Genomic DNA, 19,576 nt, shown 5'->3' with positions numbered 1-19,576 from the left:
ATTGTATGATGTAGACAGGGAGAGATGGTGTGAAAGGGTCAGAGAGGTTGGACAGGGTTGGCGTTGGTGGTGTAGTGGGGGAGGAAAGGGGAGGGAAGTGATGTCTAGGGGTCTATTTCACTTTCTTAGAGGAACAAGACTAACGAAGGGAATTTAATATACTGTAGTTAGGCCGTGATTGGCCTTACACTTCAGTACAGTAGGTGGCGGTGTATGCTCCTTGAAAGTTGGATGCGATCCGCCAACCCAATCCCCAAGAAGAAGATGAAGCCGAAGCAGAATAACGCACTCTTGAACAACCGGAAAAAAATAATCAGAAAGGCCGGAAGTACTATGAAAAACACATCACGCTAACCTAGCATGCAATTGTCGATGTTATTTAGATAATAACAGACATTTGTTTTGTCAAGTACAATAACCACATAGGTAGAGGACACGTTTATTCACATCTTATTTCTCAATTGGACCGAGTGGACGATCTAAGTCAAGATGGGAGGAGGTGACCTCGTAAGTATGAGCAAATTATTAGCGTACAAAGCTAACGTTAGCGCTTAACTAGCTAACTAACTTAGCTAGCTACGCATGTTTGTTTTGTTTATGTCTAGCAAGCTAACTAACTAATCACAAAACCACCTTGATTCACCTACTGCCAACTTCTGAACTAGTGTTTAGTGAAGCGAAACGCCATCACTGCCACGACAACGATGGCTAGTTGGCGTAACTAGTTAACTGAGTTGACCCCCTAACTAAATAAAGTTTTGAAGGTGTGCTTATTTTATATTTTTGTTGTCACACAACTACTTAGCTAGTTAACGTTACTCAAACGTAGTAATTCCTTACCTTCCCAGAAGAACAATTGGAATTCAGAAATGGTTGTATTGATCAATTGTAGCGATCTTTCCCTGTTTTGTTTAATTATATCGAATATCACTTTCCCTCATCTCTGTCAGAACTTGAAGAAAAGCTGGCATCCCCAGACTATGAAAAACATAGAGCGGGTATGGAAGGCTGAACAGAAGCACGAGGCTGAGGCGAAGAAGATCGAGGAGCTTCAGAAGGAGCTGAGAGAGGAACGAGCTCGAGAAGATATCACCAGATTCGCTCAGCAGACTGGGGCTCTAAAGTAATGCTCACCTCACCGACCCTTGTGATGAGGAGGAAGTAATAGGTCTCACCTTGATAGAGAAACCACTGTCCTGTCTAGGTTTAAAAATCAAACGAGAGCAATTTGTGTGCCCTCTCACCACAGACAAATGGACAGAGATACTCCCCTTGGATGCAGTCACTAACACTCAACTGCTTTTTTGTTGTTGTTTTACAGGAAAAAAGATGACCGGTTGGACTGGATGTACCAGGGGCCAGGTGGTCAGGTGTCCCGTGATGAGTACCTGCTGGGCCGCCCCATCGACAAGCAGATTACCCAGCAGTTTGAGGAGCCAGAGAATGGTCCATCCGAACAAACCGGCCTCCTGCCTGGCTCAATCTTCAACCCCTCCACCCCTGCATCCAACCTCGACATGGCCGCCAAGATCAGAGAGGACCCGCTGTTTGATATCAAGTCAGTCACTCTGGTCTCTTTCTTTACCATTTAGTGTGTCCATCTAGCAACTGTTATACCATACACTGATGTTCTGCTGTTAGCCAAGAGCTGATTATAATGACACGTGTCTTATTTTTCAAGGAAACGAGAGGAGGAGAAGAGGAGGGAGGTCTTGACAAACCCAGTGAAAATGAAGAAGATCAAAGAAATGGTCAATTGGGTGGCTCCAATAAAACTGCAATGAAATCAGTTTCAGCCTGCTGTAGTAATAGCTGGGTTCTAAAGTAGCAACCGTTTTTCACTTTTTATTTTCTTTCAGCTGCGTCAGAATCTTGAAAAGAAGGACAAGAAAAAGAAGAGGAAGAAGGACAAGAAGGAGAAAAGGGAAGAGAAGGAGAGGAGAAAGGAGAAGAAGCATAAGAGAAGGAGCTTGAGCTCAAGCTCTGAGGATGAAGACAAAAAACACAGGTGCACCTAACTTCAATAGAGGTTTCTCGGGAGCAGTAAACAGATGCCAATTTGATCAGATGTTCAGTTGAACTGTTTTGATCTTTAAGCATTTTGTGATAGTTTACAAATCTAGCTCACAGCTTCTATTGTTGATGGCAATGGGGTAGATTGTGTGTTTAATCCTATCAGTCCTTAGACCCCAGCAAAATTCGGCTTTTAATTAGGATTTATCTGATTTACATTTAGCCTCTCAGTGAAGTGTTTTACTATTTTATTTTCAGGACAACCAGGGCTACATGTAGAACACAAAACAATTTGTCATAAGTAGTTGCGTTAATTGACAAATGTCCATAAAGAAATAAGGTTTGCTGAAGCAAAAACCTGATAAAAAAATTATTTATATTAATGCTGCAAGTACAGAAATTGTTTGCTCACTGGGAAATGGATAGTCAGTGACAACTATGTGAGCTTATTACAGTATTATAGACACTGTCCTGGGATTTCCTATGGTCTTCTATGTAGAAGAACCTCTTACCTTCTAATGACTCCTTTTGTAGCTTGTGAGCGTCAGAACAAAATTTGTTACATGTGCGTGTTCAGGAGCCTTTCATAGATGGGTAGCTGAAACCATTCGGACTCTACAGACATTCGCCCTTGTCTCACAAACACCGCTCTAGCTCAGCCGCCGTTAATAATCACACAGACTAATGGTTAGCACCTACGGATGCAGAATAGATAGATTCATCCAATGGTACAACCCATAAGTATGTAGCTCAAACACGCAATGTTTAAAAGGGTTAGAAGTACAAACTCATTGGGTTAACTGAGAGATGTATCTTTACTTAGGCACCATTCTAAAGAGGAATCCAAAGAAACAACGCACTCACATTCCCACCACCGCAATGTCCCAGCTGGCTATGGACTACAGGTCAGTACGGCTCAATCTTTATATATTGACAGTGACACCATGAACGTTGTTATCTTAGTCCAATCAATTCAAAGTTATTTAAATCCTCCTGAGAGAGATGTGAACCGCTCATCGCCTAATTTCTCTCCTCAGTTTCCAGCTGGGAGGCATCATCAGTCCTCGAAGCCCCCCAACCACTCGAGGCACCGTTCTCAGGAGAGGAGCTGCTCTCGATCGCCTCAAAGGACAGATGGGAACGGCCATCATTCCTCTCACAGGACAGACAACCATTCCTCTAACAGGACAGACAACCACTCCTCTCACAAATCAGAGAACCACTCATCCCATAGGACAGACCAGTTCAAAGTTCCACAGTTCCAGCGTCCCAAAGCCCCCAGCCCACAGAAAGATCGCTACCAGAGGCGTCAGAGCAGTACCACCAAGTAAGAGTCCACAGCACCTGTTTTATACAATTATCACACTTGGGTTCAATCATCGGTGAACTAATGGTAATCGAACAACCCCATCCTAAAGTGTTTTCTTATCCCCATATTTATCTGTGTGATATTCTCTTAGATGTCTCTCTGCTGAAGAGCTGGAGAAGAAGAGGAGAGAGATGATGGACTTTGCCAAACAGAGAGACGAAGAGCGTGAAATCAACATTAGAAGTTACAAACGGCAGGATGAGAAGGAGCGGGAGAAAGAGAAAGGCGGCAAGCATGACCGCAACGCTGGCTTTATCCAGTAAGTATCTCGCTGACTGACGTGCACACATTAGTGCACGTATGGCATGCTTACTCTGGCTGTTGTCTGGTCCTCTAAAACGGTTGTGTCCTTCCCTGCAGTAACATGAAGCTGGAGAGTGCGTCCACCTCATCCTTGGAGGACCGAGTCAAGAGAAACATCCACTCCATACAGAGGACCCCCGCATCCCTGGAGAAGAATTTCATGAGGAGATGAGAACTAGAAGAAGCAGGAATGGGTTGATGGAGGAGAGAGTCAAAAATATGCACCAGCTACCACACTGAAATATCTGCACCGGTTTGCCAGGACTGCCAACTCATTTATATTTTAATAAACAAAACAGACACTGCAGAGGCACCATGCATTTGCACTCAGGCCCTGTGAAACTGCCCCTTAGTCATTGCCCTGACTAAAGAAATGCAAAGGATCCTCTGTAATGGCAAAACTTACCCGTGCCATTCACCAGCAACATACTCACCTTTATAGAATGAGCAACCTTGGATTTGTTTTAAGTGGAAATTGTATATTGTGTTCTCTATAATGGTTAGAATTATTCAAACTTTTATCACACACACACACACAACCCTTTTGTAAATGATGTTCCTTGGAAATCTTTAGTGTATTGCTGTAAAGGAGAAGAATTGTGGATCTTAATAAAAAATTGTTCCTAAAGTTCTTTGAGTTGGGGACTAACAAACTAAATAACGTCTTTGAGTTGACATGTGTTGTTGTATGTGATGCTGATTACTGCTTTGATACACCTTCCGAGAACTACGATAATTTAAAATGTCCTATGAAGACGAAATACATAAATTATCAGGCACACTCACCAGCATCATCATAAAGTAGACATTTTTGAATTACTATCGTGGAACCCTTTTGGTTTTATAGGATGATAATAATGCTGGATTTAAGTGTAGCCCATCTCCAGTGTTTTGGTGTTTCAGTCACAGGCTCATAGCTTACTGTACTGTAACTTGTCTTTATTTCCATTATTGTTTCGCTTTCGCACGCTTCAAACAAACTATGAACATTTGCACACTCCCCCAACACAACCGTCAATGATATCAACGGTGGCCACCCATAACTTTTTTACAGACCCAATCATCGTGTAGTACAGAATGACGTATCAAACAGCAAGGTTGACTGATTTCCGGCTGTTCCAAATCGTGTAGTCACTGTGGGATTGTTATCCGCAGTCATTAAAAATAGTGAACATTTACAAGATATTTCAAGGGCTAAGGAAGACACCTCAACGTATTCACAATGGTAAGATTGTCAATAAATAATGTATGCATGTAGCTAGTACTTGTGGTCCGTAGATTGGTTTGTAAAACTAGCTCAGCTAACGTTAGCAACCGGCTGCCTAATCATTTGGTAGCAAGCTAAATGCTAGCTAACGTTAGCTAGCCATGCCAAAAGTCACCTGCAATGGTAACTAACTTGTTCAACGAAAATATAACTAGCGTTTGGCATTTTCCAAACGTTTCTACCACATTAACTCGCAACCTAGTTTGCTATAAACTGGATTATTGTCGCTAACGCTAGTCTGTGAATGAGCTGACAAGCTAATGTTAGTACTAGCTATCTGAAGAGGGATAAAACAACCTCATTCAACTTGGGAGTCTGTTGATGGAAGTTTATAATCTTGACGTTCCTAGCTAATAGTTATGTCAATGTTTCTACTGATTCACCAATGTTTCAAGTGATGGTCACCCGTCAAAGTTATTAACTCAATAGTTAGTGATGGAAACCATGTTGTTTGGGTTTTGAAATTGTCCCCGTCACGATTGCTACTTAACTTCTATCCCTCGTCTCCTTCCTTGTATTCCATCCCCAGTCTATTATGTCCTATAATGGTGGCGCCGTCATGGCGATGAAGGGTAAGCAATGTGTAGCCATTGCAGCAGATCGGAGATTCGGTGTACAGGCTCAGATGGTGACCACCGACTTCCAAAAGATCTTTCCCATGGGAGACAGACTCTACATTGGCCTGGCTGGTCTGGCTACTGACGTGCAGACAGTGTAAGTGTGCCTTGGTCCATCAGTGCACCTCGTATCTCCCAAGTTCTGGAGTATTTGGATGGTCAGTGAAACAGATCGGCTATGCAGGTGATATTAAATATTCACTCTATTTCTTGAACAGTTCCCAGAGGCTCAAGTTCAGATTGAACCTCTATGAGCTGAAGGAGGGGCGTCAGATCAAACCTAAGACATTCATGAGCATGGTCTCCAACCTGCTCTATGAGAGGAGGTGAGTTCACTGATGTGAAGAAGCACAGTATTTCATATACAAGTCTACACTTCCGCCTGGGTGGCAAGTCTGTGACTGATCAAACGTGAATCCGTTGTCTCAGATTTGGGCCATACTACATTGAGCCTGTGATCGCTGGTCTGGACCCCAAGACCTTTGAGCCATTCATCTGCTCCCTGGACCTGATTGGCTGCCCCATGGTGACAGAGGACTTTGTTGTGAGCGGCACTTGCTCAGAGCAGATGTACGGCATGTGTGAATCTCTCTGGGAGCCAGACATGGTAGGTTATTGTGTCCTGTATTGTAAGATAATACATTGAGTGTGATAGTTGACTGTCTCTGACTGTCTTTATTTACAATGGTTATTTTTGACACCTGCAGGAACCAGAGGACCTGTTTGAGACCATCTCCCAAGCCATGCTGAATGCAGTGGACAGGGATGCCGTTTCAGGCATGGGTGTCGTCGTGCAAGTCATGTAAGCACAGTTATACTTTTCCTTTCCCACTGCCTACATTTTGGATGAAATAGTTCCTAATTTGTAATTAATCTGAGGATTCATACAAATGACATGACATTTAGATGGTGATCTTTAGTAACGCTCTGGTCAATGTTGTAGTGACAGTACCTTGATTTGACTTATTTTGACAGTGAGAAGGACAAGATCACCACACGTACCCTGAAGGCCCGAATGGATTAAAGCTCCTCTCCCTCTGCTGCTTCAACCCCTCATCTCTACCAATTCCCACTATTTTGTATGAAAATGATAAACACTGCGTGTACTGTTTTTCTTAAGATACTGTTCAATAAAATTAATGACTATTAGTGTTACAATGACTCTGGTTTGCCATTTCAGAGCAAGTAATGAAAGATGAGTGCTTAACACTATCAGATTATGATAACTGTGGATTAATAAAACCGGGAAATCTGCAGCCTAATTCCGTAATCTCATAAGAATAGTTTCCAGGGACTAATTTGAATGAATTGAGCGGCTAAACAGCTATTGTCTAACACTTGTCTCATGCGGAAATTTTGCTGCGCTCTCCATACAGAATAGGTCATTATAATAACTTAATTTGAAACCACCTCTACAAGGCATGAAGGAATGATCTTTGTTAGTCAAAGGTGAGAAAATGAATTAGATTCAGGGAAAAAAACCAATAACTCCCTTTTAATATGTAATGAATCCTTTTCAAGTAACTTTTCTGATCTAACGTCGATAACAAAACAACTATACAAACACAAATGCTACATTAATGTAAACAAGATATAAAAAATGATTCTTATGGTAATAAAACAAGCATTTGCTTTAGTATTCCCCTTTTTATGTGGATTTTCTTTTACCAACCTCCAAGTTCATGGTAAAAATGTCAAGTTTTTAGAACAATATGGCAACGTAACATTCAGACATGTTTTTTCTTTTTTAGTCATAATGCTCAGATGCTAAGTTCAGTGGTTTGCCGTTTCAGCTAACTGGCGAAGTCATGTACATTTTAGCCATGCATTTTGATATTGCATTCATTTACGTAAAACCCTTATATATTAATTAATCTCCTGCATTTCCAATTTTGTTACTGTCGGCTGCGGATCTCCTGACAAGTCAGAGTTTGTAAACGCCTGTTGGCCACTAGGTCAAAAGATTAATGCGATCTGACCGCTTCTGTGTCTGTGAGGTGTGTGTGTGTGTCAAAATAATCACGAACAGACGGTACTAAACAGACTCCTACTGCTGAAGCAGACTCTTTCAAGGCATTAGTGAGACAGTTCCCGTGCTGGCGTGAGGACTAGTATAAGGTGGCGGGGGGAGGGTCTCAAATATCCTATAGAACTCTGTTTCACAAGCCTTCCTTGTTGAGCACTCAGACCGAGGAGATGGGGAGTAGGACGTGGGAGGAGAAGAGACGCGTTGCTTTTTTTGTTTTTTTAAAGAAAGAGTCCGGCGCCCCCTCTGTGGGTCAATGGAACAGGCTTGTTGTCTGTGCATCCTTTCAGTCTGTCGTCCCCTGGGTGAGAGGGTAAGGGGTGGGGCGAGAGAGGGGTGGGTGTGGCTGATGGCTCTATGACAGGTAGTGATTGGCTGGGGTAGGAGAGATGATTCTATGACAGGATGTTGGACATGAACTCAAAGAATCTTTTGGAGTACTGCTCTGGGTTTACGGTGGAGATCTCTGCTCCGGCCTGAGGGAGAGACAACAGAGAGTAAAGTGTAAACATATGCACATTAGGAACATACAACTACAATTTCTATGTCATAACACATCTCACAAGATCATCTTCTACTTGAAACTACTATATGATCTAGCATCTTTGTAGCCTAAACACTTGGCTTCATGTTAGGTCAGATCTAGTCCATTACTCACCCCATGTTTCACAGTTTTGGCAGCATGTGCAGCTTTTTTCTTAGCGTCGTAGTGCGTGAGGATGTCGATGATAGCCATGAAGTACACTTCTTTCTTCACAGCACCTACCACAAGGAGCAGGACAGTGAATAGGTGTATAAATAGCAAGTATTACTTTTCACTGGGCTGTCCCATGATGTCTGTTCTAAAATTAGTTTCATTTTCAAATGTTAATTCAAGATGCACTATACAGAAATTGCTCCAACATTTCCTGGTTGCTTACCTATCTACACACAATACCCCATAATGACAAAGTGAAAACGTGTTTTTAGACATTTTTGCAAATGTATTGAAAAAGAAATACAGAAATAGCTCATTTACATTAGTATTCACACCACTGAGTCAATACTTTGTAGAAAGCTGCAAGTTTTTCTGGGTAAGTCTCTAAGAGCTTTCCACACCTGGTTTGTACAACACTTTCCCATTGTTATTTTAAAAAATTCTTCAAGCTCTGTCAAATTGGTTGTTATCCTGTTGAGTGTAGGGGGCAGTATTTTGATGTTTGGATGAAAAACGTACCCAAATGAAACTGCCTATTTCTCAGGCCCAGAATCTAGAATATGCATATAATTGTCAGATTAGGATAGAAAACACTCTAAAGTTTCCAAAACTGTCAAAATATTGTCTGTGAGTATAACAGAACTGATATTGCAGTCGAAAACTTGAGGAAAATCCAACCCGGAAGTGCTGTTTTTCCTGAAAGCTCTGTTCCATTGCCTGCCTTCGCTCCATTTAAAGGGATAGCAACCATATTCCTTTTCCTATGGCTTCCACATGTTGTGAACAGTCTTTAGACATAGTTTCAGGCTTTTATTTTGAAAAATGAGCGAGAAAGATCACATCGTGTCATTGGATGGCTGGGCGTTTTGCATGCGCAACAGCTTGAAGCAGACATTTTCTCTCTCTCTCCTATTGAAGAAGGTACAGTCCGGTTGAAATATTATCGATTATATATTGTAAAAACAACCCGAGGATTGATTATAAAAAACGTTTGACATGTTTCTACGAACTGTACGGATACTATTTGGAATTTTCGTCAGCCCAGTCGTGACCGCTCGAGCCTGTGGATTTCTGAACATAACACGCCAACCAATTGGAGATATTTTGGATATAAAAATAATCTTTATGGAACAAAAGGAACATTTATTGTGTAACTGTCTCGTGAGTGCAAACATCCGAAGATCATCAAAGGTAAGCGATTCATTTTATTGCTTTGCTGACTTTCGTGACCAATCTACTTGGCTGCTAGCTGTTTGTAATGTTTTGTCTGCTGAGAGAGATGTCCTTACATAAATGCTTGGTATTGTTTTCGCCGAAAAGCTTTTTTGAAATCTGACATGCCAGGTGGATTAACAACAAGCTAAGCTGTGTTTTGCTATAATGCACTTGTGATTTCATGAAAATTAAATATTTTTAGTAATTTAATTTGAATTTGGTGCTCTGCAATTCAGCGGATGTTGACGGAAATGATCCCGCTAACGGGATGGGTGCATCAAGAAGTGAATCACTGCTAGACAACCGTCAGGTCCTTTTTTGCAGTATTATTTAAGTGACTTGTTGCAAAAAGGATGCATGTTTTGGATTATGTTTTATTCTGTACAGGCTTCCTTTTCACTTTGTCATTTAGGTTAGTATTGTGGAATAACTACAATGTTGTTGATCCATCCTCAGTGTTCTCCTATCACAGCCATTAAACTCTGTAACTGTTTTAAAGTCACCACTGGCCTCATGGTGAAATCCCTGAGTGGTTTCCTTCCTCTCCAGTTTGGAAGGACTCCTGAATCTTTGTAGTGACTGGGTATATTGATACAGCATCCAAAGTGTAATTAATAACTTCACCATTGCTCAAAGGGATATTCAATGTCTGTATTTTGAGTATTTTCAATGTCTGTATATTTCTATCAACAGGTGCCCTTCTTTGTGAGGCATTTCAGCTTCCAATTTTTTATTAATAAGTAAACATTTCGAAAAAAAACTTAATTCCACTTTGACATTATGGGGTATTTATTGTGTGTAGGCCAGTGACACAAAATCTCAAATGTAATCCATTTTAAATTCAGTCTGTAACACAACAAAATGTGGAAAAAGTCAAGGTGTCAATACTTTCTGAAGCACTGTAGATAGAGAGTAGCACAAATATAGCACAATTGCATAGAAAAATCACTTGACAAAACTCAAGAAAGAGTGTCTCTTACTGTCGTTGCTCTTGATTGCGTAGACGTCCACGGAGGAGTCGAACTCGCCAGGGCTGAAGAACCCGCCAAAGTTGAGGGGGTTCCCAGGGCTGTCTGGAGGGGTGCCGAAGGAGCCGGTGAGTGCTCCTCCCATCCCATCGTTCTCGTACTCCTCCTCCTCTCCTCCTGCCTCCACCTCCATCTCCTCCTGCTCTGCCCGGTCCACATCATGGATCCCCACCAGCAAACTGTAGTCCATGATCTTCAGAGTGGCCAGGAACTGATGCACACAAACGGGAGAGATGGCAGATATTGCAACAAATGTTAATTTAGGAAATTTCCCTGGAGGACATTAAACTCACTATTCTTCTATTTGTCAACCTAAAGTCATGTCTTTGTTCACAGGTACTTAGGTGAAACTGGTTGAAAGGACTAGAAACAAAACACAATGTGCAGAAGTCCATTTACCCGGATATTTAAACAACGACGACTGTAATGAGAATAAAAACAAAATCAATTCGAGCAGCCGTGAGATGTCTCCTACCTCTACGTCGCGCTTTAGTTTCTCCAAGAAGTACTTCTTGTTGTCATCTCCTATCTGCAGCTTCTGGCCCTCGTTCAGAAAGTCGTTGTCTTTAAAGGTGGGGAGTTCCTTGGCCTGAGCAGAGTGATAGAAATGAGAATCAAAATATTCTGAGATTGGCACAAATGACAGAGGTCTTTCTTGCTGTTAATTTTGATGCATGAAAAGTAGGGTCATTTGATTCAGTTTACACTCATTGTCCTTGGATTGACTTTTTAGGGAGAACAACTATTTCAGCTATTTCCTCTTGGTGTAATGGTTAAGACGGTGGGTTTCTTGAGCGAGAGATCCGACCAGTGACCTGGCCCCACCAGGTTCTGTCTGTCCCTCACTGGGCGTGAACCAGCAACCTTCTGTTCCCAACAACAATTCAGCAGTCACAAAGCAGTATCACGCACCGCTCTACAGAATACGTAGCCAGGAAGGGATATAACTACTTCTAGGTTTCAGAGCGGGTAATGTAACTCGCATGGTGGATACTACTAGCGCACACAGCTAACTATTCCACATGGACTACACTCACCCCCTTTTGACTTCCCCTTCTGCGCAGCATGGACAGCAGTCGGACATGGCCCAACTGTGGATGTGTTATTTCATTTGTGCTTCATTATCATTAGATGGAAAAGTCATTACTTCTGCACTTTTCTAAAAGTATTTTGGGCTGTAAATGAGTTTTGTTTATAGCTGGTTAGTTTGATGCTTTTTTTTTAGCATGATCCACACAATTATTTTGGGTTCCTGTCATTGTACCCCAACACTCCTCTCATCATCGTAACTATGTAAATTAACGCACCTTCTCTTTGTCACTGGCTTCCCTTGAGACTGTGGAACCCTGAATGAGAAAAAAAAGAAGATCATTCACAGAGATGTTACGGAATTCAGAGTTAGAGACAGACATTCGTTGCATCTTTGTTCCCCCTTTGTTTCTCCTGGACTTGACAGTATGGTTATAACATTGTCATATTTCAGAAAGCAGAATTGTTTCCCCCAGAGAATGCCTGTCAGCCACAGAGGTGTTTGTTGTGAAGGGAAATGACGTTCTGCGAGTCAATAGGCATGTACGCCATCACACCTCTATTCTCAGTGTTGTTGCCCATGCACAAAGAGACAGATTTACTGAGCTTTTCCACAAGAGCAGAATTCTTAACCATTTCCCCTTCTAAATAATGGGCTCCCGAGTGGCGCAGCGGTCTAAGGCACTGCATCTCAGTGCAAGATGCGTCACTACAGTCTCTGGTTGGATTCCAGGCTGTATCACATCCAGCCGTGATTGGGAGTCCCATAGGGGGAGCACAATTGGCCCAGCGTCGTTCGGGTTTGGCCGGGGGTAGGCCGTCATTGTAAATAAGAATGTGTTCTTAACAGACTTGCCTAGTTAAATAAAGGTAAAAATAATAATAATAAAAAAGAATACATCACATAAGCAGAAAATAGTCTATAAATCTAGACTTAAGTAAGTTGCTGGAGCCTCAAGTTCTACTGGGAACCGGAATACTCTGCAAGCACCCTATGCATTGAGCTTGTTATAAATGCCCTTACCCCAATGAGCGCCAACAGTGTTACAGCTGTAAGTGTGCTCCTAGTGCTCCTTACTGGAATTCGTGTACTACCAGTAAGTGTTCTCCCAGTTAGTTCCCTCCAAGCTAGTGTGCATATCGACACCTACCTTCAGGTCGTACTTGCGGTGCACGGTGAGACGGTGGCTGAATACATTACGGGTCACCACCAGGTACGTCTCAACCCCGTCCACTGTTAGCCGGTACATGCCCAGGAACTGGGGGAGCAGAGTGCTGCCATGACACTCCACTATGAACTGAGGAGACCCAGAGGAGGAGGATGGAAATATAGGGAGAGGAAAGGAGAGAGAGAAGAGGAAGGAGAATGAGTAATGCAAAGGAAACAGTGGGAGAGCTCCAGTAATGACGTCGGCATAATTGTTAGCTATTACAAAAGGATAGTCCCGTCAAATCGGACAATTCACAGATATTTCTGCAGCACCACATTGAAAGGTCCTCAATATTTGAGGACAACATGCTCCCTTCAACATGTACTACATGTATGTTTGTACAGAAAATATATATTTTTAAAATTCTAACGTGTTATATTTGTGCTTGCGGTAACTCTCCCACCTGGTGGTATTTCTTGAGGATGTTGTGCATCTCGGCGATGTCTTCGCTGGACACCGTCTTGATGACGAAGCGGTGGTCGTAGCTGGACAGGAAGCGGTTGCCAAAGCGCCCCTGGGAGTCGCTGTTCAGCGGGGCGCTCCTCGTCAGAGAGTTCTGATGATGGTCCACCACAGGAGGGAGCCCGGGGGAGGGAGAGACATACAGAGCAGAAAATTGAGGCTTTGGTGTGAATGAAAAGCCCTCTATAAAGAAAATGTTTCATAATTACTTCACGAGTTAGTAATGGATCAATGGATTTCATTTACAGAGCTATTCCAAGCTCAAAAAAAAACCTTCACATAGGGATCCATTTAGCAAGGCTACCAAGATAGTTGAACTTAATGTAACAAACTATGCTTGGTATGATTCTCTAAACACTAAAAACACACACTGTTTACATGTGAGAACTCAGTAAAAAAGGGGGCAGTCTTTTAGTTCTATATCAACAAATGCTGATAAAGCCTTACTACATTGGGTTGAAGGGTGAAATCCAGAGAAAGACTTACTACATTGGGTTGAAGGGTGAAATCCAGAGAAAGACTTACTACATTGGGTTGAAGGGTGAAATCCAGAGAAAGACTTACTACATTGGGTTGAAGGGTGAAATCCAGAGAAAGACTTACTACATTTGGTTGAAGGGTGAAATCCAGAGAAAGACTTACTACATTGGGTTGAAGGGTGAAATCCAGAGAAAGACTTACTACATTGGGTTGAAGGGTGAAATCCAGAGAAAGACTTACTACATTGGGTTGAAGGGTGAAATCCAGAGAAAGACTTACTACATTGGGTTGAAGGGTGAAATCCAGAGAAGAACTTACTACATTGGGTTGAAGGGTGAAATCCAGAGAAAGACTTACTACATTGGGTTGAAGGGTGAAATCCAGAGAAGAACTTACTACATTGGGTTGAAGGGTGAAATCCAGAGAAAGACTTACTACATTGGATTGAGGGAAGAATTGGAATCTGCAATGAGTCAAACTGGGCAGGGAACAACCGGGAGTTCTCTCTGGTACTCTGATCTGCTCTCTCCATAACTGTCCTCCAGCCTTTTGACATTACTGAGCCGAGCCAAGCAAACGTCTATCCTCACTCTGTCTTTCAGTTCGCTACTGTGAACCCATCCTCAAATGGTATTTCTCGTCAGTTAACCCATCCTACATTCTACCCCCGTAGACATCTCCACACGGGAGACCATATTTTACCTGGTAATCCTGGTCATCGATGGAGAACCTCTCCCTCAGGTTGCGGAACACCATAGGGCAGTACTCTTTGAATTTAAAACGGCTGGGCAGGTTCTCTCTGAGAGATACAAGAGTGTTGAAGAGTGTTAATATAGAAGAGTGTGTTAGCCCATTAGCAGTCAGAGCGTTGATGTCATCTGAGGAAGCATTGGAACAGATAACGGAAATGTGAGAAGCAATTGACCAGCATACTACACTAGAGGTGCTTCACTGCGAGGATGATTTGCAATGCAAAGATTATCCGTTAAATGTTCAATGAATGTTTTGACTACAACCCCAGTGTAGTGGAGATCGCCAGAGGCATAATCCTGATTTGACTGATGCAGGAAAATAAAAGTAAGGCATGTGATATATCAGAAGATGTGTAGTAGACTTATTACCAACCTAAAATAGTAATATAAATCATACAGTTTATCCAGATTTTAAACTCATTTATATATATATATATATATGTAAACAGACCATTATTGTCTCAATTTTGTGCTTTCTTGGAAAGCTGTGAGTGCTATTACATGACACAATGTCAGTACTTGTTACATTACAACTTGTCTAAGTCCTATCATCAACTGATTTCAGCCAGTTTATGGCTGTGGATTGATTGCATTGTTTGAATGGAATGTTGACATATTGGCAGTTCACTTGACAAAATGTATGGAATCATTCCTCTAAAACTGTCTGGCTAGCTAAATTCTTCAAATTCATTACATTACACAATATCTTATCACAGCAAACCATGGTTGACCAACTCCCCGACCAAAATGCTGACTGTTAGCACGTCATAAGAAGGTTCATGTCCATTCTATTACTCTAAATCTATGGTTAGTCCATTAGCAGAGTCAGAGTGTCTGAGGAACTCACTGGACTAGATAAAGGAAATATGAGAAGCTCCTGACCAGCATACTAGAGGTGCTTCACTATGATGATTTCCATTGCAAAGCTGCTCAGTTAAGTGTTCAGTTAATGTTTTGACTACAACTCCAGTGTAGTGGGGATCGCTAGACCCATGGTGAGTTATATTACAGGTGATAAGAGGAACTTGATCTGGCTCGTGATTTAAAAGCACACCACATCATAGACAATTGGGCCAACCAAGCCAAGACCTTCTCTCTCCTAATCAGTAGCATAACATAGTGTTAGCAGATTTCAGGTAGTACCGTACCGTATATTTTAGACAATGCAGCTAAATTGGCCTCTTGTTTGAGTTTATATGGGGCAGTAATATGGTGGGCAGTAATATGGTGTGGCAGGTTGCAAAGTCAGGACCCGGGATACCTACTTGTTAAATAGGTGGTTGTCCACTTTGATCTTACTGTAGGCTTTAAAATCATCAGGCATCAGCATTACTGGTACAGGCACATTACTTAACTCGTTGATCTGAAATAGAGGGGAGATGGAAAGAGCAGGAGATCAGAATAGAATGCTAGAGCAGGGAAGAGGAGGTCAACACACTAATCCCCACACCAGACCAAACTGCAGTGAACCAGTGTCTATTTACTGACAATCATTCACTTTGGACCAAAGCGAACTGACAGCAGTGCTCTCTGGCTGAGTCCCCTTGTCACACTGTTGATCTTATCTACCGAGACAGATTCACTGTAAGGAACAGACTGATTCCCAGAGCGAGCCCTCTCCATAGATTTATGAACTCCAGACAGTAAGAGGAGTGGCAGGGAGGGAACGTGAATAAACACTTCAAAATAAAAAAAGGAGACAAGAATGCATCCAGGAGACACAGACGCGGCTAAAATAGGAGAGAAATGGGAAAGTTACCTTGAGGTAGAAAAATAATAGCATACGGAGCACAAACACATTGAATATGCAGGACATAGCCATAGAGCTGGGGTTTTGAGTTATATCAGGCTCTCTCTGAGACTACTTCAAGGGATAGACTCTCATTCTGTCTGACATGCTATGAAAAATCACCGTCTATCATGCCGACAGGTTATGCTCTGGTCAATTGTTTTTATTTGAACCTTTTATTTAACGAGAGAAGTCAAACGAAGAACAAATTATTATTTACAATGACGGCCTACACCAGCCAAACACCACTGGGCCAATTGTGCGCCACCCTATGGGACTCCCGATCACAGCCGATTGTGATCCAGCCTGGATTTGAACCAGGGTGTCCACAGCGATTCCTCAAGCACTGAGAAGCAGGGCCTTAGACCGCTGCGCCACTCGGGAGCCCAAATTAATGTGTCCTTCAAAAGTATCATCATATTCATTTTGTCATTAGAGGCATAGCTTAATGCCTTCAGCAGGCATACACATTCCATATCCTAACTATATGTTGGATTATGTCTAATCAACCTACACAAAAGGCTTGATGAAGGTGGTCGTTTGTAGCTCAGTTGGTAGAGCATGGTGCTTGTAAAGCCATGGTAGTGGGTTCGATTCCCGGGACCACCCATCTGCATGACTGTAAGTCGCGTTAGAGAAAAGTGTCTGCTCAATGGCAGATTTTATTGTAAGTTTGATGAAGGCCCGTATCAGATTTGAAGATGTAGGTTATTCCCGGTGTTGGAAAGCCTGTAAGGCTGGCATTATCTACCAACAAGACTGAATCCATGTTTTTGAAGGGAGCTTCAATTAAATCTGTGTTTGGCTATATGCTCCAACTGACAAAGGTATTCTCTGAGCAAAAGCTTAGTTTGGAACTGAATTCATCCGGCTTTGTGAATAGCAGAACAATGTTACGACTGACTACCAAGATGAAATATATTCTGGTTATGAGAGCCTTGAGGAGAAGGCTCTTTGACGCCTTTCTTGTAATCGCCTAAATTAGCCTGCCGCCTACACCTTGAATCTACACCCAGCCTCCACCACACACTAAACTTGTCCATGATGAATATTGCAGAATGCATCACAGGATGATTATTACAGCTTCACTAAATATGCGAGTTTGGTTAATTAATGCCATTGTTTTCTCCATTTGAAGCATGTATTCTTTCCCTGGTCTACAAGAACTGCCTATTTGACAATGGTCTATATTTATCCTTATCTTTCTTATATAAGGTATTGAAATGTACATAAAATAGGCTCACCAAAAACACAGCAAGCAGAGGGGGAAATCAATTGAGAAAGAATAATTACAGACAATAGTACATGCAAGATGTAATGTACATGTTAGAGTGTAGGCAACATATTGAAATGCATGCAAACATTGGAAGTGAAATGATGCATCAGCACTGTTATTCAAATTGTGGGTGAAGCGAATCCAAAACTGGGGCATCATATCCATGCCAAAGACATTGATCTGGAGGTGTCAGTCAAGCAGGGAAGGGGGTGTGTTCGCCTACTACTGCTGGCCACAAAAAAATAGAGCCTTGAAGCTCTCTGCAATGCATTTGGTGATCGCTGCATTCATGCGAGTGAGAAACTTGATGCATTTGATGAAAAACAGTCTCAATAAAGTGTATTTTAGGATGAGTTGAAGACAATGTCACTTTTCCCACTCAAATTAGACTAACTGTGAGCCTATTATTGTTATGGCTGAGTGTTAAAATGTGTACTTCACACTAAACCACGTTAAATCAGGAATACAGGCTAGAATCTGCAAATGTAAGATTTGCCGTTTTATTATTCATTGATGCCTGTAAAACAATAGGCAGTCAGGCTGCGGTTGGGGCGTAATGCAACTTGCTGCTCTCCAACAGTCACACCCCTCTCTGGCCTGCGCTAGACAGAATGGATGCTTTGGTTGGAGCAGTGCTCACGACCTCCTCCCCTAACCAACTAACTAGCTCACTTCAGACCACCACACATCCCACGTTCTTACAGAACAGAAGACGTTATGCAGCTTGTGCCGAATAATTCCTGCATAGTGCGCGGGGTAATGTCAAATGTTTATGTTCAACGTCGCAGCTATATTTGCTGCACATTTTTAAAGCGCACGCGACTGGCACACCAAATAGCTAGAATGTTGCTACATTGATATTCCTGACCAGGGAGAATGGTGACTGAAGGGTTAACAGCTTTCACCTAAGCATCAGACTAAGTACCTGGCTAACACCCATACACTACAGACTACTAGACGACGGATGAGCTCAAACATTTACTCTGGTCAATCAAGCAGCTGGCTAACTATCGCGTTACCGTTTGCTAGTCAAAACACCATAAAGACAAACAAGCTAGCGTGGGAACATGAACAAAAATACATTTACCGTATGGTTGACACCCCACATTAAAACGCTGAGAATAGGCTCACTTGCACGGAATAATTTCACTTTCTGTCCTATAAAATGTTTCTTTTTCGTCTTCGTTTTGCTAGCGCTCACCGGCGCAACGCTGGTACAGTTGGATGACATGTCTCCTGTTGGGAATAATTTAGGAAACGCAAGACAGCACTGTAATCAAGCAGGCTAGCTGGGTCGTAAGCACTCCAGACAACGAAATGTACTTTCAAGAGCGTGATATCTATACGTGCATTGTCGCATCCAATTCGCAGGGTCTTTGAATCAAATTAGATTCTGTAGTAAATTAACGGGATTGCATGTTGCGTGGTCACCACCCTTCCTCCCGAGCAGGCCACACGGTTCAGTCCGGAGCGGCACACAGACCAGCTGTTGGCATAGATAGCTAGCCAGCCATCTCGCTACAGGCAAGGTTGCCTTTAGCTACGCCGCAGTCTTCTTTGATAAGTAATACACTCTTGGTGTACTACTCCTCTCCTTTCTGGTGTCGTCTGCTACCCACAACGGTTTGAGGTGATTTTATTTAGAGGTTAGTAATCCCATTATGATGCGCCTGAGATTGTTGTCACCAGTTTTGGGGTCTCCTCAAGATGGCGTCTAGACTGAACGTCGCAAAGCGAAGTGCGCCCCCAAGAGGCAGAGAGTAGAAGCGCGCGTACTGTAGTCGGTACATTTTGGTGTGGAAATCAGTAAATCTCTGTATTTGTAAAAGCTGCTAATGGCAAAAGTAATGCTGTGGATCAGATATCAGGATTTCTCAGAGTAAATGTGTCATTCATACTGAATGGTGATGAAGCAGAAAAGGCATACATTTCATGTGTAGGCCTATGCTATAAATCTTGCACGTTTTGCAGTCAAGTTGACCCGCAAAATCCTACAATAAATCCAATAATATAGTTATCAATGTTCTGTAGTAAAAACTTCA

General features: G+C 42.3%; 3 protein-coding genes across 7 annotated transcripts; 2 read left to right on the top strand and 1 right to left on the bottom strand.

Annotated features, from left to right (window-relative positions):
- Positions 1-255: 255 nt before the first annotated feature.
- Positions 256-4,349, top strand: LOC139424629 (pre-mRNA-splicing factor CWC25 homolog). The gene is made up of 9 exons (XM_071176647.1): positions 256-507; positions 951-1,123; positions 1,322-1,558; positions 1,682-1,751; positions 1,860-2,008; positions 2,837-2,918; positions 3,051-3,340; positions 3,474-3,641; positions 3,743-4,349. The coding sequence occupies exons 1-9, from the start codon at positions 490-492 to the stop codon at positions 3,855-3,857; spliced, it is 1,302 nt and encodes a 433-aa protein (XP_071032748.1). The 5' UTR covers positions 256-489; the 3' UTR covers positions 3,858-4,349.
- Positions 4,350-4,747: 398 nt separating this feature from the next.
- Positions 4,748-7,048, top strand: LOC139424628 (proteasome subunit beta type-3). The gene is made up of 6 exons (XM_071176646.1): positions 4,748-4,910; positions 5,482-5,666; positions 5,788-5,895; positions 5,999-6,176; positions 6,277-6,371; positions 6,545-7,048. The coding sequence occupies exons 1-6, from the start codon at positions 4,908-4,910 to the stop codon at positions 6,591-6,593; spliced, it is 618 nt and encodes a 205-aa protein (XP_071032747.1). The 5' UTR covers positions 4,748-4,907; the 3' UTR covers positions 6,594-7,048.
- A 2-nt stretch (positions 7,049-7,050) lies between these two features.
- LOC139424626 (phosphatidylinositol 5-phosphate 4-kinase type-2 beta-like) lies at positions 7,051-19,280 on the bottom strand. 5 transcript variants are annotated; one of them, XM_071176639.1, is made up of 11 exons: positions 18,622-19,263; positions 15,735-15,832; positions 14,420-14,516; positions 13,179-13,331; positions 12,716-12,862; positions 11,843-11,881; positions 11,573-11,626; positions 11,011-11,124; positions 10,488-10,746; positions 8,254-8,357; positions 7,051-8,071 (listed from the first exon to the last, which is right to left on the bottom strand). In XM_071176639.1, exons 1-11 carry the CDS (start codon positions 18,763-18,765, stop codon positions 7,991-7,993), a joined length of 1,290 nt encoding a protein of 429 aa, XP_071032740.1. In that variant the 5' UTR covers positions 18,766-19,263; the 3' UTR covers positions 7,051-7,990. The 5 variants fall into 5 exon arrangements, with proteins under 5 accessions (XP_071032740.1, XP_071032743.1, XP_071032742.1 ...); XM_071176642.1 differs by having other exon boundaries at positions 18,666-19,263; XM_071176641.1 differs by lacking the exon at positions 18,622-19,263 and adding an exon at positions 16,773-17,366.
- Between the last annotated feature and the right edge of the window lie 296 nt (positions 19,281-19,576).

The sequence above is a fragment of the Oncorhynchus clarkii genome, chromosome 13, assembly GCF_045791955.1.
Source record: "Oncorhynchus clarkii lewisi isolate Uvic-CL-2024 chromosome 13, UVic_Ocla_1.0, whole genome shotgun sequence".
NCBI classification, from domain to species: Eukaryota; Metazoa; Chordata; class Actinopteri; order Salmoniformes; family Salmonidae; genus Oncorhynchus; species Oncorhynchus clarkii.
This window is presented reverse-complemented; position numbering and strand designations above follow the sequence as displayed.